The sequence below is a fragment of the Anser anser genome (genome assembly GCF_964211835.1).
Source record: "Anser anser genome assembly, chromosome: 15".
Lineage (NCBI taxonomy): Eukaryota > Metazoa > Chordata > Aves > Anseriformes > Anatidae > Anser > Anser anser.
In genome coordinates, this window is record NC_139736.1 from 16041959 (window position 1) to 16066449 (window position 24491).

General features: G+C 44.9%; 1 protein-coding gene across 22 annotated transcripts in view; it reads right to left on the reverse strand.

The window, feature by feature from the left end:
* MAPK8IP3 (mitogen-activated protein kinase 8 interacting protein 3) overlaps positions 1-23643 on the reverse strand; it is a 71184-nt gene extending 47541 nt beyond the window's left edge. For 5 of the 22 annotated variants that reach the window (XM_083800654.1, XM_083800641.1, XM_083800638.1 and 2 more), the window contains exons 1-5: positions 23190-23642; positions 10100-10220; positions 9155-9225; positions 8289-8380; positions 2605-2628 (exon numbers count right to left, since the gene is read on the reverse strand). In XM_083800654.1, coding sequence (XP_083656780.1) covers positions 2605-2628; positions 8289-8380; positions 9155-9225; positions 10100-10220; positions 23190-23507 — 626 coding nt within the window. In that variant the 5' untranslated portion in view covers positions 23508-23642. Of the gene's footprint in view, positions 1-2604; positions 2629-8288; positions 8381-9154; positions 9226-10099; positions 10221-23189 lie in introns of all 22 variants that reach the window. The other 17 variants (XM_083800653.1, XM_083800657.1, XM_083800647.1 and 14 more) reach the window with 8 other exon arrangements.
* Between the last annotated feature and the right edge of the window lie 848 nt (positions 23644-24491).

A 24491-nucleotide genomic window follows, 5' to 3' on the forward strand; every position in this document is an offset into this window, starting at 1 on the left:
GTACCTTTCTTTAATGATACTCAGCACTGGTTTAAATTGCTATGCAAAAAATGTTTGGCTGTGCATAAGGTGGTCAGCTCGAACTGCCCAACAGACCAATGTTAAGACTTGGAAATCAAAGAAAGAAGGTGTCTAATCAGCATTAACATTCCAGAAACAGGGCATCAGTGAGCATCTCCTCAAAAGACACAGACGTGCTCCCCTTCTCCATCAGGCTCCAAGCCAACCCTGTGCAGTGGTGTTCCTGGACACAGAAATAATTTTTGCTAAGACTCAGCTAAGCTACCCCCACAACCACTTCATCACAGAGTGGGACCGGATGACTTCCAGAGCTCCCTTCCAACCCGGCCTGGTCTGTGATTGTGATCTGTGACTGTGGACAAAAGAACTGCAGCAGCACCTAAGGCCGCCCCAGGGCTTACTCAAACACACTGACACAGGGGCTGGGGCACAAGCCCGGTCATTTATGAAGAAAGAAAGTGAAATGTCTAACTGAATAGACATTTGTGGAGAAAGCAAATAGCCCAGCCTCTCCATTCTCAGCAACACAGCGTGCTGCTCCCTTGCGCCAGTGCAGCTCCTGCTGAGGAGTAACCGCTTGCTGTGGCCCATCTTGGAAGGGCAGAGAAGGAAGAAAGGTGTTTTCAGTGTGGTCCAGAAAGGATATTTGGGATGCACTTTTCCTAAGAATCTCCATTTTCTCCTGAAAATCCTAAAGATTCATATATGGAAGTTTCATAGATAAACCCTCTTACAAAAGCAGCACACGTATGTGAATTTTAAAGGAACACAGATCACAGACACTATCTGATTGTATTTACTTTTGCTTATAGAGAACACACACTACTGCAGTTTGCCCAAATACTGATTTATCACCTCCATCCTGCCATTTACACCTGCTCCTAATAAGTCAGGATGCCAGATCTGTGACAAATCCCATTTACCTCTGACCGTCTTCCTGCATTTACCTCTCCTTATCCTACCTCTGACACTCTGAGACTCTGAACAGTTTCAAACAGCTGTTTTAAATTTCTAAATAACATGCTAGGGAAATTTTTCCCCTAAAATGAAATATTTACTCTGGCACTGTACCCACGAAAAGTACAGTCAACTATGCACAAGAGATTGTTAAATGACTCAAAATTAAAAATTAGAGCTTTATGCCACAAAGACAAAATTCTTAGTTTCACAGTTACAGACATAACTTCTGAAGGGTCCCAAAGGTTCTACCCTTTGTCAGTTAGAAAAAAATATATTTCAGGCCATTTTTTGAGCGGCTTTAACTATTAGTTTATCTTCCTTCTTTCTTCAGGCTAGAAGGGTGGTCCTAAGGGATTCATTCTTCACAGCTGTATGTAGCTGGAAAAAAGTTCCTAACATTCTAAAACATTATTTAAAATAATTTATTTCTGCAAAACAAGTGGCACAGTTAGACTACCTAACAATATGCTATAAACGCTTTTGTGATTAGAGTGGTATGTCCTAATGTGGCAACACTGCCACTTGTAAGAAATACCAGCCATCCCAAACACATGCTGACACAGATATTGAATTATACTTCCTCTTCAGGTAAGCTCTATTAGATTTCTTTTGCGAGCCCACAGCTTGTTTCTAGATTCTTATGAAAACACATTTAACATGCTAGGAAATGTAGCACCCCACTGAATGTACGCTGATCATATGAACTTTATTATCCATGCTAAACAAAGAACAGAGGTGCAAAGTCCCAGCAGCAGCAGAAGCTGTAGGATCTTCAGGAAGGTATTTTAATGTAGACTGTTAGGAAAACTGCATTCAAAATTTCCTTTCTGAATTTCTTTGGAAACACTTTCCAGCCTCTTCTGCATCTCCCAGAGAAGAGCAAAAACTGCTAACTTAAGCTTTGCAGTACTGGGGCTGACTTTATCAGTCTTCAAGGAAGTTTAGAGTATCCTCAAGGTTGGTATAAATTCTGAGTGCTCACTACAGCCCTTTGTAGTTACCTTCACACACCTAAGCCTTTCTGGTACAGGGGGACTCAACACTTGGTTAATTCCACTTCATGTTACAAGGTAAACAGCAAACACCTCTATAGAGGTTTGCAGTAGCCAAAACCTGGGTCAGAATGCTCTTTCAGTAACATCCTACAGCTTATAAAACTTAACAAAACTAAGTTTGTCAACATTTAAAAATGAGAACTGCCCTCTTCGTAGGCTAAGGGGGTGCAGAACTCACTGCCTAGCCCAAAGTCAGATGTGCTTTCTGAGAGTTACTAATGACACACATTTTCTGCCCTGCTTAGAAAATATGCGTATTTTGCACTCTTTCAATAAAATAAGGGAGAAAAGAAAGCTTTTTTAAAATTCTGGGAAGTGAAGTGTAAATATCCAAACACACACGGCTGATCCTGTTTTGGGACAAGCTTCTTCCTGATGTGGCAGCTTGTTGCCCTCCCTTTGCATCAGTTAAGGGAAGTGGCACACGTGAGCAAGTCCAATGCAAATGTCAGTAAACAGAGAGGGCAAACAGGCCAGAACAGTACATTTCCAGCATCACACCATTGCCACTCAACAGCAACCTCCAAAACCATGATTAACAAAATTAAGGTGCAACAACAGGATTTACCTTTTCCTCCATGACTGGCGATGACTGCAGTGACAAACATAACAGCCAAAACAGAGCAGCAACCACACAAAAAGCAAGACACAAAGAAAGAAAGAAAGAAAAACAACTATTAGAGAACAAAGGTCATGCAAACATGCAGCCCTACAAGAGACAGTGTAAAGAGACAGTGTATGCATGCGCCCTAAATCGCACTATGTGAAGGTGTGCAACATACTCTTTACCCCTCTCAGATGGCAGTAAATACCCCAAAAGTTCTCACACAAACTTCTCTCACGTGACAGACAAACACACTTTGGGTATGTATGGTCTTATGCAAATACGTACCTTCAGAGCCTACCATACAAAACACACCCAAGCACGTTCATGGATGAAAATAGGAAATGATACCTTTATCTTCCCCAAAACATCAGTGCACCGACAAACACAAATGGTGGTGTTCGTCCACACACAGCTGCGTGGTGACACAAAAACACACATCTTTAAATGCTTGTGCCCAACAGGTAAACGCAGCACATGCTTGAACAGTGCAAAGCTTGAAATGAAGGAAAAAGTCCCACTTCCCACTGGTTGTTCCTACAAACTCAGATAAAGGCCTGTCAGGGACTTTCACAGAAATAGTGTTTCTTTTTTTTTTTTTTTCCTCTTCCAAGAGACTAGCAATATGCCACACTTCAAAGCATTCATCCAATACAAAGAAGCAATTCCTGAAAATTCTTGAAAATGAAAATTTTGCCCTTCAGCCCTCAGAATGGTGGCCCTGCACGTATAACCAACAGCGCTGTTCGCTATCCGTCTCTTTCACTGAATGATGACATAAAGTCACAATTAATTTTAGCTTATTTGAAAATTTGGGAAGGGAAATATCATTAAAACCAATTTCTACTGTGTACTCCAATCCAAACTTGGCAGGTGCATACACATAGCGCCTGTTAAAGGAGGGAGGCCCTGAGCATGCTTTTGCCTACAGCACCTTTAGATTTTATCATCTAAGTAACTGCACAGATATAGTCTTATTTACAGAAGGATAAGTGGGAAGGGAAACAAGCCTAACATACTCATACCATTACAGTTGTGACCAGGATCGGACTGGGGCAGATGAAAAGGAAAAAAGTAGTCTGATGAGGATGTTTTTATGAACATCCGCTCTCACACTCAGAAGAACACCTATAAACTACTAGTTCTTTTTATACCATGTCTCCTCTTTCTAGAAGAGAAAGAGAAGAGACCCATCATACTCTTTTACCTAGAGAGGGTACTGTTTATCTTTTGATATTTTTCCTCTATAGATTTTTATATTTTGGACAGTTCATTTGGATATTGGGTAAGCATAATCTGCAATCAGGCAATGGCTAGGATGCCAGACACCAAACAGTCTTCTGTAATTGCTTTTATTCTTCTAAGACATTCTCTGTTGGGACACTGATTTATTGTTTTGAAGAAAACATAGCACTGAGAACTTACTATTCAGACCACTTAACAACTACCACAACCTTTATTTACTCCTCTCTAGAAGGAATACTGTAAGATCCTATTTTCTGAAAGGACTATTTGATCCTCAGCAGAAGAAGGGTAATTAACTGTGGCTTTCCTTCCTTTACGTACATACTGTAAAAAGGCTTTGGTAGCCTTACAAATGAGATGATAAATACCTTATCAACCAAATAAATGTAGGATCTCTTTTTGAGATACCAATATATTCCCGCTGCAAGTTATTCTTGCAGCCAAGGCTACAAAAGTATCTTTAATTATTACCGAATGTAATGAAGTAACACTACTCACTGTTGTTTGTTTTTGTTTCCCCTGGGGGAGCTTGAGTCATGCAGCAGTTGTTTCTGATTTAAGTACAACTGTCACTTTAGAAAAACAGATCCAGAGAGAAGGCATGTGCAGCTGACCAAATCTGAAGTTTTGAAATGCTTGGGATTTCCATGACTATGGAAAGAGCTCATCCAGACCAGAATGCTCCTGGTCCAATTCCTTATAGATCTGATTGAGAACTGCACTGTAAATCAGAGAGCACATGTAGGAGAAAAACTAGATGAGGCAGTCTGCCTTTCAAGTTGAGGTGAAAGCTGTTTAAAACCGTGATCTTGCTCCCCCTGAGATGTTGCTGAGTCTTCTCTGTCTAGTGGATGGCAGGGGAGCTGTGCTTCTCTGCACAACAAAAGAAACAGGAGCATATGTGGACACTTTACTTCCAGCTACACTGTGCCATGTCTGCTCAGCAGCTCACAGCCCACCCAGTCCCCACCTGAGACATGGAAGCAGTAGCAAGATACAAATGCAGACATCAGCACAGCTGTTCTTCCTGTAAAATGTCCATGAATTTCAGATGGGAGAACTCAGCTGGACTGACAATGTGAGAAACAATCAGCAGCCAGTAACACAGGCTCAAGCGAGGATCTCAGTGAAGAAGCATTTTTAATTGCAATGGCAGGCGTCCTGCAAGGAGGAGCGTGCTGCAGAAATACTACCAATACAGAACCAGAGGACAAGTCTCCCAGCCCAGCAGGATGTCCCACCTTCCATTCATACCCACCACTCTGGCAGAAAACGGAGTGCTAGCTGGGGAAGGAATATCAAGGCTGCAGTGAACCTGGCAGGAGTCTCAAGCTATTTACCAAACATTCTAAAAATTCATGTTTTTTACTACTCCATTTTTGCATCCTTCAAACCTCTTTCATGGGGGGAGGGAGGGGGTTGTCTCTTTTTCTCTCCCTTTTTCATTCTTACAATACACAATCAAAATTTTGGCAGTTTGAATTCAGCCTTCCCCAGAGCCGTCCAATCCAGCAGAAGGAAGGCACAACTTCTAGGGTACTTGTATTTCTTAAGCCAAGGCCTGAAATTTCCTTTCTTCTTCTTTACCTCAAACCCAACTGACATTTATTCTTACTATCTTTCTTCATTAGTGATTTTCCTCTTTCTTCACATCCAAATTCTCCTTACTGCTCCTCTTTCACATTTCATTATGTCTAAACAGATGATACCGTTCCCCCTTCAAAAATGTTCATGACTTTCTGTTCATCAGTTTTCCTAGTATTGTCATATTCATGTCTTCTCCCAGGTTGTCCCGTGTGTATAGTCTGACATGCCGTACCTTTTCTTAGCCTAATGCTTTCCAAAGATTTGGTTTTTGAGTGAAGTACAGCAGTATTAACCAAATGAAGTATGCAGGTATTAAGAAAGACCAGTCAGACATATTTTGTAAGACACAAGAGAGGACACACCTAGCAGGCAGTCTTTTTTGAGTACTCCTATGCAGCTGGTACTGCGTCTGTATATTTTTTAGACCAAAGGCTCTCACAGCTTGTGGCTAGTATATCTATGAAACCTTTTAATATTCCTCAGGGCCAGAAGAAATTAAAGAGTTTAAAAAGAACAGGTAAGAACAACAAAAATATTTGTTTGAAAGATTAAGTCTTCTCAGGCCTGTCCTGCTCCCTCTGGATGGCACCCTTCCCTCCAGCGTGTCCGACCCCACCACACAGCTTGGTGTCATTGGCAAACTTGCCAAGGGTGTACTCAATTTCACTCTCCACGTCACCGACAAAGACGTTCAACAGCGCCGGTCCCAGTACTGACCCCTGAGGAACACCACTCGTCACTGGTCTCCACCTGGACACCGAAGCCCTTGACCGCAACTCTCTGGGTGCGACCACCCAGCCAACTCCTTACCCACCGAGCGGTCCGTCCGTCACATCCATCTCTCTCCAATTTTCAGACAAGGATATCATGCAGGACGGTGTCAAGTGCTTTGCACAAGTCCAGGCAGATGACGCCAGCTGCTCTTCTCCTAGCCAACAATGCTCTAATCCCATCGCAGTAGGCTACCAGATCTGCCAAGGCACTGTTTGCCCTTAGTGAAGCCATGCTGACTGCCACCAGTCACCTCCTTATTTGCCATGGGCCTCCACACAGTTTCCAGGACGATCTGCTCCATGATCTTGCCAGGCACACAGGTGACACTGACTGGCCTGTAGTTCCCCAGCTCTTCCTTTCTTCCCTTTTAAATAGGGGCGTTAGGTTTCCCCTCTTCCACTCAGTGGGAACTTCACCAGACTGACACAACTTCTCAAATATGATTGATAATGGCTTAGCAACTTCATCTGCCTGTTCCCTCAGGACCCTCAGATGCATCTCATCAGGTCCCATGGACCTGTCCACCTTAACGTTCCTTAAATGGTCTCCATCCTGATCTTCTCCCACAGCGGGCAGTCCTTCATTCTCCAAGGCCCTGCCTTTCCCTTTTGGGGCCCAGGTTATGTGGCTGGAGCTCTTGCTGGCCAAAAAGTCTAAGACTTAGGCCAAAAAGTCATTGGGTACCTCAACCTCCTCCGTATTCCAGGTAACCAGGTCTCCCGTTTCCTTCTGGAGAAGGCCCACAGTTTCTCTAGTCTTCCTTTTATCGCCAGTGTACCTATAGAAGCCTTTCCTGTTGCCCTTGATGTCCCTGGCCAAATTTTATCCTAACGATGCTTTGGCTTTCCGAACCTGATCCTGGGCTGCTCGGACGATGTCACTGTATCTCGCCCAGGCTACCTGTCCTTGCTTCCACTTCCTGTAGGCCTTCTTTTTCTACTTGTGTTTGGCCAGGACCTCCTTGTTCATCCATGCAGGCCTCCAGGTGTTTGTGCCTGAATTCCTCTTTGTTGGCATGCATTGCTCCTGAGCTTGGAGGTGATCCTTGAATATCAAACAGCTTTCTTGGTTGATATTTTGGTATATTACCATATTTGACATTTTTGGTTTCTTTTCTCTTACCTCCAGGGCTTTGTCCCATGGTACTCTATCAAGCAGATCCCTGAAGAGGCCAAAGTGTGTTTTCCCAAAGGCCAGGGTAGCGAGCTCGCTAGTTTAAAGCTCATTAACAGAAATAATAGTTTGACAGACATAAAAATCGCCACAGAAAACATATTTTTTATATCTCAGTGGCTTAATAGGTTGTGCTCATTCTGAGTAGATTTATATGATGTTTTATTTGATTATTACTTCTCTAACCAGTACTTATGGAACACCACTTTTTTTTCTTTTCTTTCTCACCCCAAGGGCAGTATTACTGATATATAAAATGCATCTGTAATGAAATCAATGCTATTGCAACTTCTGTGCTTTAAATTTGGCCTAAGACTACAAAATACTAGGGCTTTTGTGTACTGAACTGTACTACTGTACTACTACTGTCATTCTTTAAACAAAGGCTGGTTCTATGAAAACGGGGGAAAAGCACTTTCTTTCTCATAAGTAGGTCTATCAGGTGACTGACCTGCAGAAATTTTCCCCTGAAGAAACTGAGGAAAAACTTATACAATGGCTAATGGATTTAATTGCTACAGTTTTGCTGGCTATCACGCACACAGGCATTCACACAAACGAGTACTCTCTGCCACCTCCATTCAGTTTACGGATAAACCTTTTACATGCTACCTGAGAATACAAACATATTTTTCCACCCATGGCAGTGTGATAAGGTCTGAACTTTGTAATTGAACACAAAAAACTCCTCTTTGTCAAGCCTTAGAAAACTTACCTACAACTCACCCACAACCATTACAAAAAACTTCAGCTACAATCTATGCCCAGATGGAAAGATCCTTCTTCTGGTTTGTTTCTCTGTCAAATATGTGCACTCAGTTTACAAGTTCCTGGATGGCATACGTTATATGGAGAGGTTATGGCCCTACCTTCTCCCAGGTACACTGCCCTCAGTTTGATTATTTCCGCCAACCTGCTGCATCTTGGATCGTTCAATGTGTTCCACATAAGTCTGGATCATCTGTGAGGAGAAAAAAAAATCCATGAGCCAAACACAAGATAAGAAAAGACTCAATTTCTGCTTTTGTTTGATTTTCTCATCCGTTTCTAATTTCCCTTTTTCTTAAAGAACAAAACAAAACAGGTGAAATAAGATGACGCTCCTCAACTTTGCTCTTCTTCTAAGCTGATGACGTAATTGAATGGAATAAATTGACAGAAAATCCATCAGAAAATTACGTCAGAAATGACTTAGGATTAACCAAGAACCATGAAAAAACATATTCAAAAATAATGTAAAAGGTATCCTGGAGGCTGGTTAGTAGCGGGGGCAGATGAGGCAGGGGGGCTCTCTTCACAGAATCAAAAACTGTTGAGTTTGCAAGTGACCTATACAGGTTATCTTGCCCAACCCCCCTACTCAGGCAGGACCATCCAAAGCAGGTTGCCCAGGACCAGATGCCCAGATGGTTTTTGAATATCTCCAAGTATGGAGACTCCACAACCTCCCTGCACAAACTATGCCAGCACTTCATCACATGCACAGTAAAGAAGTGCTTCCTGAGGTTCAGACAGAGCCTCCTATGTTCCCTTTTGTGCCCTTTGCCTCTTATCCTGTCACTGGGCATCACTGAAAAGATCCTAGCTCCATCATCTTTTCATCCTCCCTTCAGGTATACCTGATGTTCTTCTCAAGATTCAGAAGCTCTAGTTCAGTATGGTAAAGATTAATTTTTTGACATGATTTTACGGGCAGGCTAAGAGTTTGTTCATAAATAATTAGATGATGGCCTACCTCTGTGTGACGCTGATGTAAAGCATTATACTCTTTCTTCATTTCTGATTCACGCTCTTCCAGTCGTGAAACTATCAAGAAAAGATTCCAACCATTAGCTAACATACAGATCAGTCTCCCCAGAGCAACTAGAAAAGTCTCAAAGCTTATACTACAAAACAGGCATACTTTGTTAGAAATGAACTCCTATCTACTGAATGAAACAAACGGAAACAGAATAATGCAAATTAGAGTATCTGGTTTTCATTACAAACTTACTTCACGGGTACTAGCATGTTCCCAAAACAGGCAGACTGGGCGGTGCAACAGAAGTGCAGAAACAGAGCACTAGCCAGGTACCCTATAAATGTGGTGGTTTATCAACAAATTAAATTACCCTCTGGGGTGGGTGCCTCCCAGCTGTTTGAGTACAAGAAGTATTAGACAAAACACGATGGGAACTTCAACCAACAAAATGCAGCTGCAACTGTTAAGAAAGCACGTGCATAAACAAACAAACAAACAAACAAACGTGATCATTATATGAGGAAAAAAAAAAAAGGAGGTGCTGTTCAAGCACAAGAAGAAACTGGAAACCAGGTACAAAAAGCTTTACCAATGGCCCAAATCTTGCAGATCATAGAATCATAGAATAACTCGAGTTGGAAGGGACCCGTACGGATCATCAAGTCCAACTCCTGGCACCGCACAGGTCTACCCAAACATGGAGAGACTTAAGCATATTCCATGCAAGAGAAGCACTGAACCCTCTGCTAAATTAGTGTAGCTATATCCCATCCTTTAGATGACTCAGAATTTTATACCTAAGAAAGGGATAGCCAGAGATTTCAGCTTTTGCATAAATTACATTAAAACAAACAAAAATGTGAAATATTTGCACAATAGCTGTTACATGGTCGTGTAAGGCAAACTGTATAATCATGTCTGGTGCACAACTCTGCTTACTCTGATCTGCATAGTTTTTGGTCTTCAGCTCCAACTGTCGAGTCTGAAATTCAAGGTGTTCCACTTGGATTTGTAGTTCTTTCTTCTCCTGCTCCAGTGCATCTTCAAACTCTATAAACTTCTGTATAGGGAAAAAAAAGAAGGAGGCAAGGATGAGAAATAAACATAAAATATATTTGCTCTTTATGGCTTTATCCCCTTCTCTCTTCCCCCATTAAAAAGAAGCATAAATTTTAAAAGAGGAGATAAAAATTTCTATGTACTCGAAGTAGTACAATAGCATTTAATCAAGCTGAAGAAAGTATCTTACAAGAGAAAGTAAAAGATGCATTCTGTGTATAATTAACATATAAACTATGGTCCAACATAAACCAGTAAACCAGTGCAATTCTGTCATCTTCAGTAACATTTTTCTTTCTCATGCCAGGCTGAATTTTGATGCCTGTTTATTTTATGTCGGAGAAGACAAATTCTATGTCTATGGTCATATATTAATAACTACATGTGTCAGAAAACCTTCTTCAGAGTGATTCGTCTACTTTTGCAGTTTTAGAAAGCTTTGACTGTAATTCATGCTGTGTGTAAGTTTTGCAGGAAATCTGCAAGTCTTGTGGAAAACCTATCCACAGCTGTCAGACTTCATAGTCCCCTTTGCAATCCACTCCCCGGAGCCTCAACCAGAGGTTAGAAAAAGTAAATAAATAATATATAGAGAAGAAAACTAACAGTTAAAATTGTAAAAACTAAAGTAATGTTGACCGAGGTGACTCTGTAACTCTTGAGTCACTGAGAAATTCTGAAAAGTCTTACTTTTGACAATTTCATAAGTTGTGTTACAGCCTGAATCAGTGCAGAAAGGAAGAAGTAGATGTTGGGAAGCAAAGCTTCCCAGCCTGATGAGAACTTGCAGGAAGAAAATCCCAGGGAGCCTTCCCCCAACCAGACATCACTAACCCCAGAACTTCTGACATCTCTTCCCCAACTCCTCCTCTTCCGTGCTGGCCTTGTTGGGGAACCAGGCACAGGTAAGGAGCTCAGAGTAACCTCAGCGCCCAGTGATCGTGAAATACCAGCAATGAACTAGAGAATGGCTCTGATATGTGGGAGCTGACCAAACATGACCAGCAAGTGGAGGAAAAGATTCTTGCAGCAGAATTCGATGAATTTATATTTAGAAAGAAAAGGCTTGGCTTGCCCTCTTGGCAAAGAAGGCAGGGAAGGGATCATCTCTGATAACTCTCATTAGCAGCAACGAAGTGTCAACAGCACACACAGCAACATAGGTTACTTACTGCAAAGCAGTAAGAGCTGAAGGAAAGATTTTTACACACATACTAACCTTGTTATGAAATCACAACAAAATAGTATGTAATATCAGGCTCAGATTGCTGTAAAATGTTACTGTCGACCAGGGACTCTAGTTATTCTCTGTATCAGATGCTACCAATGTAGAGCAGAGAAAAAAACGCTAGAAAAGTAAAACACACAAAATATTCAATTTAGCTCCACTATAGTGGACTGATACTACATGGGACTCCAGATTAGAGCTGTAGTCGCAGCTGCTTTCATGAAACATTTAAACTAAACAGGGCCCCTGGAAAGCAAATGTCACCTTCAAATCTCTAAGTATATTTAAGCAAGCCTAGTTTTCATGCTCTGTGTGGGCACATGAATTATTCTGTACAGCCAACTAACACGCACACTGCTGCAATAACTTACCATCCTTATTACTAGACTAGGAAACCCAATTAGTTCTAATAGAATTACCCACTACAAGCACGTGGAAAGATCCATACAGCTCAGATGTTTGTTTTGTTACCCACGCACACCCTCTCCACAGCAAACCACATGTAAAACACAGGACTACCACGCTTACGAGGAAGGTCACTGAAGTATCTCACCAGCTTTAGAAGAAATCCTTTCCTGACCTCAAGGATCCAAAACTTCTTTCATCTCTACCGTGCCTCATTACATTATTCCTAAACAGCAACATCCATGGAAGGTAAAACCATGGCACCAGTTCTCCTCTCAAAGATTACACGTGCACATAATCATACCACGCCATGGGGTGTCTTTTTTCTTACTTCATGTCTTCCATTTAGAAAAAACGCAGAGACCACTGAAGCAGCCCCACAGCCCCTTATTTAGAGCTGCATAGGAAGAGAGCAAACAAAAAATAAAGGGGAGATATCTCTAATCTACATTTAAGATGTTTTCTTGAAAAGAGCAGGCCTTGGGAGAGATAACTCAGGATTATGAAGGGCAAACCTGGGAGTACTGGTTGATAGTCGGCTGAATATGAGCCAGCAGTGTGCCCAGGTGGCCAAGAAGGCCAACAGCATCCTGGCTTGCATAAGAAGCAGTGTGGCCAGCAGGGCTAGGGAAGTGATTGTCCCCCTGTACTCGGCTCTGGTGAGGCCGCACCTCGAGCACTGTGTTCAGTTTTGGGCCCCTCGCTACAAGAAGGACATGGAGGTGCTCGAGAGAGTCCAGAGAAGGGCGACGAAGCTGGTGAGGGGTCTGGAGAACAAGTCTTATGAGGAGCGGCTGAGGGAGCTGGGGTTGTTTAGCCTCGAGAAGAGGAGGCTCAGGGGAGACCTCATCGCTCTCTATAGGTACCTTAAAGGAGGCTGTAGCGAGGTTGGGGTTGGTCTGTTCTCCCACGTGCCTGGTGACAGGACAAGGGGGAATGGGCTAAAGTTGCACCAGGGGAGGTTTAGGTTGGATGTTAGGAAGAACTTCTTTACTGAAAGGGTTGTTAGGCATTGGAATGGGCTGCCCAGGGAGGTGGTTGAGTCGCCATCCCTGGAGATCTTTAAAAGACGTTTAGATGTAGCCCTTAGTGATATGGTTTAGTGGAGGTCTTGTTAGTGTTAGGGCAGAGGTTGGACTCGGTGATCTTGGAGGTCTCTTCCAACCTAGACAATTCTGTGATTCTGTGAAACAGCTCCGAAGCATGCTCTGCTGCCAGCCCTACAGCTCCTATTTTTGGTCTGCTTGCAAAACGCCCCTTAGATTGGGTTCTAACATACTCATCACAACACACATACATTGACCTGCTGAAATCTCTGTTTAAAACAACAAATACTAGGAAGGTAAGATTGCTTTCACCCTCCTCTGTACCCTGCACAGGGCAAGTACTGCCCTCTACAAACGGTGACTCTGTACGGCGCAGAGCAGCCCCATGGACTATCAGAAGAGCCCACAGCCCGTCGCTTTGAAGACTGCAGCAGAAGAGGACGTGGCAAATATAATTTTAAAGAGTAAAACCTCACTGGATTCCAGGAGAGACACAATCTGGTTGAAAATCATTTTTTAATAAGATTCCCAAGGAAATTAATGCAATTAAATATAGGGAAATATTCTTTCTCTGGGGTTTGTTAAAACCCAGCACACAAAACAATGCACCCATTGACTATTCTCGGGATAAGCCATGTGCACATTTTTCCGTTCCTTTTACTGGAATTAGCAGCCATACCAGAGACATCATGATGCTGGTGAATTGGATCCTCTCTCTTCAGGTGACTGAGAGGCCCCATCATTTATTATTCCTGCTGACTTTTAAAACCCTTCAGTAACTTCATCTGAAAAATGAGTCAGTTTTTATTCCTACAACCTGTATTTATAGAAACATACAAAAACATTTTGGTCATGTCTTATTTTTCCTGCACTCACTGTTCTGCAGAGCTTTTAATCCTTAAAGGCGCTTTTAACTTTCTTTTCCATTCTGCCCAGATGTATTACAACACATTTTATTTTCCCCATGGCTTTTTAGATGCAGTATTTTCTAGAAATACCAGAAATGTCAATACCTTTTTTTCCTCTCTATATTCTTAAAAGAGTTACTGGATATCTCAGAGGCTATGCATTGACTTTTTCATTAAATTTTAAGACTGTACAAGGTTTTAGATTTTTAAGTAAAAGCATTTTCTCTTTGAAATGTCAATTCAACATTGAAACCACTTAGTCATTAACAAATATCCAGCAATCTGCTTTGGGAATTTTGAGAAGGGCAGACTTTTTCTTGAAACTCTTTCCAGAATAACTGTATCATTTCACACTGAGAGAAAAAAAAAAAAAAAACTAACCAAGACAGTTACACTGAGCACAGACCTAAAGAAGAAGTTTAACTGAGCTTGGAGGACTGGTCTAAGCTATACCAAAAAATCTACTTTCCTCCATCTACTCTCAGGAATTTGCTGGAACTGCTCCATGCTAAAGCTCTGTTGACAAACTTTTAATTACGACCAATTTCTAAATCCACATCACATCTCACTTCCTCAGCTTTCACTCTTGCTCAGCTCTTTTGGCTCGAGACGCCCACCTTTTCCTAACTCTCCATCCAGGACTATGCCACCCTGGCCAGGCAGGAATCATGTTTTTAGTGGCAATACAAAATAACTGACTTTAAGGAAAGTAATCATGTATCTCTGGGTAGTAAACTAGGAAGCAAAAGAAGGTACAAGACCAATTTTATTGTCACTACGCAGGGCATCTTTAAAAGGATTCCTGGATTTGTTACTGCTGTTTGGGCTTAGTTCAGAGAAACTGAAAGATTAAGTCTTCTCAGGCCTGTCCTGCTCCCTCTGGATGGCACCCTTCCCTCCAGCGTGTCCGACCCCACCACACAGCTTGGTGTCATTGGCAAACTTGCTAAGGGTGTACTCAATTTCACTCTCCACGTCACCGACAAAGACGTTCAACAGCGCCGGTCCCAGTACTGACCCCTGAGGAACACCACTCGTCACTGGTCTCCACCTGGACACCGAAGCCCTTGACCGCAACTCTCTGGGTGCGACCACCCAGCCAACTCCTTACCCACCGAGCGGTCCGTCCGTCACATCCATCTCTCTCCAATTTTCAGACAAGGATATCATGCAGGACGGTGTCAAGTGCTTTGCACAAGTCCAGGCAGATGACGCCAGCTGCTCTTCTCCTAGCCAACAATGCTCTAATCCCATCGCAGTAGGCTACCAGATCTGCCAAGGCACTGTTTGCCCTTAGTGAAGCCATGCTGACTGCCACCAGTCACCTCCTTATTTGCCATGGGCCTCCACACAGTTTCCAGGACGATCTGCTCCATGATCTTGCCAGGCACACAGGTGACACTGACTGGCCTGTAGTTCCCCAGCTCTTCCTTTCTTCCCTTTTAAATAGGGGCGTTAGGTTTCCCCTCTTCCACTCAGTGGGAACTTCACCAGACTGACACAACTTCTCAAATATGATTGATAATGGCTTAGCAACTTCATCTGCCTGTTCCCTCAGGACCCTCAGATGCATCTCATCAGGTCCCATGGACCTGTCCACCTTAACGTTCCTTAGATGGTCTTAGATTTGGTCCAACCATCACCCTACTACCAATGTCACCCACTAGACCATGTCCCTAAGCACCAGGTCCAACACTTCCTTGAACACCCCCCCAGGGATGGTGACTCCACCACCTTCCTGGGCAACCCATTCCAATGCCTGACTGCTCTTTCTGAGGAGGAATGTCTCCTCATTTCCAACCTGAACCTCCCCTAGCACTATTTGAGGCCATTCCCTCTCACCTTATCACTAGTTACCTGTGAGAAGAGGCCAACCCCCAGCTCCCCACACCTTCAAGTACCTGTAGAGAGCAATGAGGTCTCCCCTGAGCCTCCTCTTCTCCAGACCAAACACCCCCAGTTCCCTCAGCCGCTCCTCACAGGACTTGTGTTCCAGGCCCTTCACCAGCTTCCTAGCCCTTCTCTGGACATGCTCTAGGGCCTCGATGTCCTTCTTGTAGTGAGGGGCCCAAAACTGCACACAGTACTCGAGGTGCGGCCTCACCAGAGCAGAGCACGGGGGGACAATCACCTCCCTGGTCCTGCTGGCTGCACTATTCCTGATACAAGCCAGGATGCCATTGGCCTTCTTGGCCACCTGGGCACGCTGCCGGCTCATGTTCAGGCAAGCATCAATCAGCACCCCCGGATCCTTTTCCTCTGCAGAGCTTTCCAGTCACTCTCCCCCCAAGCTGCATGGGGTTGTTGTGGCCAAAGTGCAGGACCCAGCACTTGGCCTTGTTGAACCTCATCCCATTGGCCTCTGCCCATCAACCCATCCTGTGCAGGTCCCTCTGCAGGGCCTTTCTACCCTCGGGCAGATTGACACTTCCCACCAACTTGGTGCTGTCTGCAAACTTACTATGAAGCTGACTTACTGGCTGGAGTGGCTGAAATTCCTTTGTCCTGCTCTTCAGGTGCTCTCCTGCTTACCCTTGAGACTTTTCCAGGCGTTGGGCATCTATCACTGACACCAGCATCAAACTGGGAGGAGCGCGATGTATTGGGGTTCCCCTCTCCCAGCAACCCTGGTTTAAAGCCCTCAAATTGATCTTTAAAACAAGTAACAGCTCATATTGCTTGCTCAGAATAATTTTACTTGAAAAGTAATTTTAATAACATGCTGCTATTTATGAACATTAATAAATGTCATAACCTTAAGTGACAGAAAGAGGATGAAGGATCTATGTTTATATGGAGGATCTATGTTTGGATATAGTATGTTTTTTCCCCTCAAAGATTACTGAGAATCAAGTAAGCTTCCCGCAGGACAAAGACTAACAGGCATTGCATTTTGAAAGCCTGATTCCTAAAAAAAAAAAATTGATTCAGAAATACGTACCTCATGGTCAGGTGCTATTGCTTGTCACTGTTCTGACAATCTTCTTAGGATTAATCAAACTTGTAAACTGAAGAGTCTCCAAATGCATTTCATCTAATCAGTGTAGAATTCACATAACACATTAGAAAGTATTAGAATAACTGTTTTTTAATAAGTACTGTTCCAGCAACCGTTTGTCAGCTATGAACACCTCTAATATGCTAAATATATATATAGTTTTTGCATAGAAGAAACATTCTGTACGAAAACATGTTATGGGGGAAAGACCAAAAAAGGTGAGGGAAGGGCATGCTACTTCTGTGCTTACAGAAGTAATACTTCGGAGTTAGGCAGAGGAAAAATACATCTTATATTTTAGCTTTTAATCAGCATTTGATCCACTTGATATTTACATAGCTCATCCAGTATAAAACAATCACCCACAAACTTAAGAACAGACCCTCCTGCGTACCCCCAACAAAACCCCTCCAAGAGATTATAAAATAAATAATCTCATTTGTAGTTACTATTTGACTATATTTGCTTGAATGTCTCTGCTGGCAAACTCTTATTCTTAAATCCTCTGGTACCTGTACGTCAGACTTAAGCTTGGCTCGTCACCAGAATGACATCTCTCTCCTTCATCACAAAACCAGAGCCAAGTGGTCTGCCACCGAGAAGGATCCCCCAGCAGATGAGGTCCCAGGACCAGCACATTGTGTATTTATCAAGATGCTGCACTGCTGCCAGCCTGGCTTTAGTTCACTCTGTCATCCCAGATCCACAATCTGTCAAGTGTCTGCTGCTATTTCTGATCAAGTGACACCCAAACAGGGAAGTAAATAAGGGCAGACTGCCGCCCGTAATGTTAAAATCACACTGCAGGAGATGGAAAAGTGGTCATTGCTTCCTTTCCTGCTCCTGCCCTTCCTCAGCCTGACACGGTGGAAGACCTGCCTGCACAAGTTTAAGAGCAATCTAAAAGTACAGCAAATAGTTCTTCAGCGCAAGGAGGTAATTCTCAACCCTCATGTCTGACTAGAGCAGAGATACCATTTATTTGTTTCCCAGTGAACATCCCTAATTCATCTTATAAATACTTCATCCCTTCCCTGTACCATTATCATCTGCATTAACGTTAATCACAGTCCTGCAGCTAGTGACAGGTAACACAAAATCACATCTTTGGCTTACAATCCTACTTGGTTTTATTGCCACAATTTTCTGTAAGGAAAGTATGTTCAGAATCAAAAGACTTCCAACTTGCACACAGCGGACGTGCTGACGGAGGGCCGAATCAGAGACGAGGTTATCACTATTGCTCCGGATGGCTTGTAAGAAGAGTTTACCACGTAAGAAAGAAAGGAGAAAAATGAGAACTTACAACCAATGCTTGCCTACTTAGGTATGAATCTGGAACACCGTTCTCCAGAAACAATTTTTGTTGTTGCTTATTTTAAATATATGGAGTTAATTTTATCATCTTCAGTGTTCTGTTTTAATCATAATTTTCAACACTGTATTAAATTCTGAATCATGTTCAGCTCCTAACCCTGACAAGACACAAATATGAGAAACGATTATTAATACCCCAATGATTTAAGGTTTGCCTCACCCAGAAGAGGTGATCACTTGACAGATGCTCACACTTGCATTGCCTTTTACTTTTGAACAGTTAAATGGATATCTTTTGGAATCATATAACAAGAGGGGAGGTAAGTGTCGTAACTGTGAAATCTAGTATTACCCAGCTCAGTAGAAAACCATCATTACAATCTTACAGTATTTTTCAAGATAACAAAGAAACTAGTTTCTTTGGGATCAACATCTTTTGTAAATCAACACAACAACAGAGGTGGATTTGAGCTAAATTGGAAGAACGCTATAGATACGTACAGATACAGAACGTTGCAGATTCTGCTGCTCATTCTGTTACCAAAATCTGACACTGCCCACAGGCATCGGGAACGGAAGAGCAAGAGTTTGAAAAATATAAAGACAGATCTTGAACATGGCTGGTTGTAAAGTTAGTCTGCATTTCACGCTTGCCAGTTGCTTTCAACTACATTTAGTGAAAAGCATCCAAGTGATAAGCAAAGCCTTTCTTTCTCTGACATCTGTTATTCCTGAATGCTTTTCCCCTTTTGACACTATGAGGTCACCATCAGGCTGCAGGATCTCCCATTAACCAGCTATCCGTGAGTTCCGATTTCAGGGTATGGAAATAGGAAGTGCCTTCCCAGATTGCTATCGTTCCAGAAACAGAAAACACAAGGCAGAAAGGGAGAAAGCGTTCACAGTGGAGAACAACAGAAGTTTGAGCTGAGCACAAAGCCTCACTTTCATCACCTTACCTCACCACCTTGTTAATTAGCCACAGAGGGAGGGATCACATTTAAAGCATCCCTTCAATGGGGCTGAGGGCAGTTCTCAGAAGTTTTCCAGTTGCTTAAGATGCAGACACAAGCTAGTGACCTTGCAATACTGCCACCCAGTTGAAGAGCTCTTTAAATACCTCACATCCCGCAGAAACCTGTGGAACCCACAGCACACAGCTCTCCAAGGATCACTTTTCGCCAAAGCAATGATTTTCTAACAAAACACCAAAGGCATCTCCAACTATTTCATAAATACAAAATACTGGTAAGCGAAATGGTTTTATTGTAAAACAACAGTGCAAACAGCAAACCATCAGTAGGAACAACATGCTGTCGGAATACAGGGAGGTTGCTTTTCTTCGGAAGTGGGATAGTGACACTCACGTATCTCCTCCAAGTTCCACAGCAACGATGCCATCACAGCAACGATGCCATCAAAGCACTTTCACAGTCTCAGTCAGGTCTGACTGGACACTGACAGCAAGAGAAGCCTTTGCCAGCTGCAGCATGGCAGGCTGCTGTAACAAACACACCACTGCCCGTCTCCTCATTCCTGGAGCTGAACAGAGGCCCAGGGACTGACTCAGGCAGCGCCAATGCATCACGCCTAGAAACAGACCTGCTACCACAGGGGGAAAAGTTATTTACAGATCATAGCCACATTTACCGAGACCAAGGTTTCTTTAACCATTTTCCAATGCTCCCAGGCACTGGAGTGCCCCCATGCAGAGCACTGACTACAAAAGCCATTTATTAGGGGGTCAGACCTACTAAGCAGCACCAGGGACTTCTTTTTACACCACACATATGTGCATGGCAAATGAACATTCATTTAAAAAAATTCTAACAAGGATTAACTCATGCTGCAAATCGTCAATTGGCTTTGCTACTAACTCACTTTTTGTTCACCTGGACAGCCACTACCTTTCCCTTGCAGTACGTAAAATCACACTGGAAGCGGTTTTCATGCAATGAGATGTCTGCAGACCAGTGCCACACCTGACAGCGATCCTCATCACTCTTCTGCACTCCGGGAAGCAATGCTAATGTACAATGACCAGCCCTGCACTTCACATCTTACAGGCTGTGAAAGCTTTTACATGCATTAACACTTGCCCAGTCATTTAAGAGTTACACTCCACACAACTGATGATCTCTGCAGAAGCCTGTACTTAGGGCACACAGAAAAGAAGTTTACATAAAACAGAATGTCTCATTAACGATGGACTCATTAAAACTTGTTTTCCTTGTGGTTTTTTTGCTGGTGTCCCCTAGACCCTTCCTCCTCCTCCCTGTTGGAACTCAGCCCCCTCCTGAGCAGACACCAGGCAAGAGACAACATTTGCCAAGACTGGATGGGAGCCCTGTAAGGGTGGAGAGGAGCCAAACCCACGTGTGCCCAGTCCCACATGCTAAACGCTCTGTGGGGCTTAGCGGCAGCCCAGCTCTGCCGGCCTCTTCTGCAGGTGGGGCCTTCAAAGGCCTTTTGGAGAAAGGCCAAGTGATTTTCACAAGAAAAAGATACCGAGCCTTTTTGTTTTCCCCAAATATTGCTGAAAGTGGTTAGCGCCTTCCTGAGTTACTGGGGTAACTGCCTAATACCACTCACATAAACTTCATCGCAAAAAAAAATCACAGACTTACAAAATGGTTTGGGTTGGAAGGGACCTTAAAGATCACCCAGCTCCAACCCCCTGCCATGGGCAGGGGCACCTCCCGCCAGACCAGGTCCCAAAGCCCCATCCAACCCGTCCCTGAACAATGCCATGGATGGGGCAACCACAACATCTCCAGGCAACCTGTCCCAGTGCCTCTCCACTCTCTGAGTGAAGAATTACTTCCTCATATCTAATCTAAACCTACCCTCTTTTAGTTTAAAGCCAGTACCCCTTGTCCTATTGCTACGATCCCTGACAAAGCGTCCCCCTGCAGCTCTCCTGTAGCCCCCTTTAGGCACTGAAATGTGCAGGGATAATGTAGAAGCAGAACACTCACTTGTTCTCCTAAGAAGTACATTATCTATTCATTGTTGGTTTTTTTTTTGGTAAAAAGACTCTACAGGCACTTTTTTGCCGACTTCAGTTCAACTGTGCATAAGGATGACAGAATACTTTTTAAATCTCAGCAAATGGTATTCTGCTCTGGTTCCTGAGCATCCTTGCAGGGACTGTAACTGTTGTCACCACATTTTCTTCCAGGGACTTGGTCCACATGAAGAACACGCATCCTGTATCCATTAAGTTGAGAGCAGAAATCTATCCAAGTCCAAAGATGCAAGATCATCCCAAATGGGCTGTTCCATTTCCCATACGAAGTCCCATCCCCCCCCCCCCAATAAATATTGCACTTTCAAATATTTTTGTTTCTCAGAGGCTGAAAAATACCGGCTCTGTGGAATATTTAATAAGTCAAGTCCCAAGTACTCAGTCACTTTTAAATCCTTACATGCTTTCATAAGAACTTTAAAGATTGTTTATTGATTTTATTAATTAAAATATCAGTCCGTTAATACATAATTAAAATAAGGAGTAAAACTTTACTTGTCTGGTTCTAGCTTTTGGCATTGGTAACGGACCATGAGTGTCCCTCTCATCTTTATGTTAGCAAGATTCTTGCAAGTCATTATTAAGCAACAAAAACACTTCTATGGCGTTTTACACAGTTCTGGAGTTCAAAAGCTATTTCATTAATTACCTCTCAGCAAATCAGAATATGATTCATAGTGATGACTACTGAAGCTGAAATCTTTTGCTCGTAGTTTAAAAAAGGGCAAAAGATGACTTTGTAACTAGTTTTTTAGAGAAGTGTAAATGATATGGCAGGTGACGGACTTTTTCTACCACCAGTGCTTTAACCCATCTCACAGACTATTACTATTACTTCAGCAGGCTAAATAGCACACCTAGGGCTGGCAGACCTCACTTATGGCCAACAAGATGCTCTTGATTTCAGCAGAGACAGGCACACGTGTAGCGAGGGGAGACAGTGCAAGTCATCTCCCCTCTCTCTTTTGTCTACGGCCGAGTCTTTGCAGACCAAGGATTTGTTGCCTTCCATCAGAGGGGGTCGTTCTCCCCACCATCCACTTTGCAACCCCCTTGCCTGGCTGAGCACGGTGCTCACAGAAGGTAAACCTGTGCTCCAGGGAACTGCATACTCTACCTCGGAAAACTATTTTTTTCCAAGGTATGGCTTTGGTTAAAAAAAAAAGTTTCAAAAATCTGATCTTTAAATATAATTTTTGCTCCAAACAGCTTACTGCTGGCATTGAAAGGGATGTTTGTCTGCACTAGACCACTAAAGTGGCCACCATTTTCACATCAGCTTAACCATGGGTCAAGAAATTAACAATTTTTTTTTTAAACCACAAACTAGCACTAGAAATTTCAAGTCACCTAGCTGCTGTTGGTACTCTAGAGTGAATTCTTCACATTCACGGAACTGCAGCTATTTTTGATTCATTTTCCTTCCCCCTTTCGAGCAGGCGGCTCGGCAGCACCAGTCCCTGCCTCCTTGGCTCCAGGCGCACGGTGATGCAGGAGAAAAAGAGCCCGGCTGTGCGCGCAGCCGACGCCAGCCCGGCGGCGGAGCCATGGCCATTTTCTCGCCGACGCTCCCCGGGCGAGGCAAGGGGGCACCCCGCGGGCGGGCGGAGCTGCCCGGCACCACCGGGGCACAGCGGGCCGCGTTCGCCCTGGCCGGCCCCCGCCGGCCCTTCTAGAAGGCACCGCAGGCCGCTCCGTTCCGCTCCCCCTCACGGCCCCGGCCTCCCCCCTCCGTGGATGCGCGGCCCCGCCCGGCTCGAGCGGCGATCCCCCGCCGGCCGCCGCCTCACGGGAGGTCCGCCGGGGCCCCTCAGCCCGCCGGGGTCCCTCAGCCCGCCGGCCGTGACGGGCCCGGCCCCTCGAGCTCCGCCCCCCGCGGCGGAGGCCCCAAATGGGCGCTGGATGCCCGGCGGCGGGGCCGAGCGGGGGCCGGGGAGGCCGAGGCGGCGGCGCGGGGCGGGGCGGGGCCGGGCCGGGGCCGTTAGGCCGAGCCCGAGCCCGAGCCCGGTGGCGGGGGGGGGCCGGCGGGGCCGCGCTCACCTCCTCGGCCTGCTTGCGCAGCGCCTTCTCCCGCTCGTACTGCGTGAGGAGCTGCTCGTTGTCCTCCCGCAGCAGCTCCAGCTCCACCTCGTGCTCCTGGTTGTCGGTCAGCACCGAGTCCAGGTTCTCCAGCACCGTCACCACCAGCGGCATCAGCTCCTTCACCACCTCCTCATCGTAGCAGTGGATGAGCCGCTCGAACTCGCGGTAGATGCTGTTGGCCAGGCCCGAGACCCGCTCCGACATCACCGAGCCCGAGCAGTAGTCGTCGCCCGGGTACCCCCCCACGCCGCCATCGTCCAGCTGGATCTCCAGCATCCTGCCGGCCTGCGAGCGCCGCGCCGCGCCCTGCCCCGCTCCGCTCCGCCGCTGCCGAGGCCGCCGCCGGGCTCCGCTCCTCCGCCGCTGCCGGCCGCCAATGGGCGCGAGGCCCCTCCCCGCCGCGTCACGGGGCGCGGAGGCCGCCCGGCACCGCGCGGCACGGCGCAGCCGCGGGGCGGGAGGGGGCGCGTGGCGGTGACCCCGAGCGAGGCGACCTCCGCTTGCTGAGGGGCCCGGCGTGAGCCGCGGGGGCCGCCACGGCCTCGGGCGAAACGCAGCGGCTGCGGGGTCAGCCCCGAGCCGTGCACCCAGCCCTGTCCTGGTCCCGTCGGTTTTCCCTCACTGGCACCCAAACCACGTCTTCTTCTCCTGATCTGGGCCCCAGGGCTGAATGATTTCAGGGCGAGCAGTTGTCCTAGGCCTGGACACGTTAACAAGCCAAAGACTGGAAAGGCTTCTAAATAAATGCTGTGGAGGCCACAAACTACTCGATTCTTCCTGATTTACACTTTAGGCTCTCCATCATCTAGCACAGATGTAAGCTGTGTTACCTGATCTGTCTGCTGTTCAGTGTGAGGTATGATTAAGGAGGAATCCTGGAGGAAGGGAGCATCTTCCAGACCAAAGAGTGTTAGAATCTAATTGTGCAACCCAATTATTAATGCACAACTTCCAAACGCAAGTTTCTTCCTTGTGTCCATGAAAATCAGGGCACTCCTTTACCTCCATACATGGTAGTTGTTTTAATTTAGGTACTCAGTTATATTTCCCCAGGTGAGGTAGCTGTAGCTTCTACAGTGAAAGGAGACAAGGACCTATTCAGACAGGAATACTGTCTTGTGGCACCATCAGAGATTGTGCTCTCATGTCCCTGGGGGGCTCGCTGCCCATTCAAGGGTCTCAAATTACTCCCCACCAACAGAAGAAACTTCCTACAGGCAATTTACAAATTAGGGCTACAAAGGTGATTAGGGGACTGGA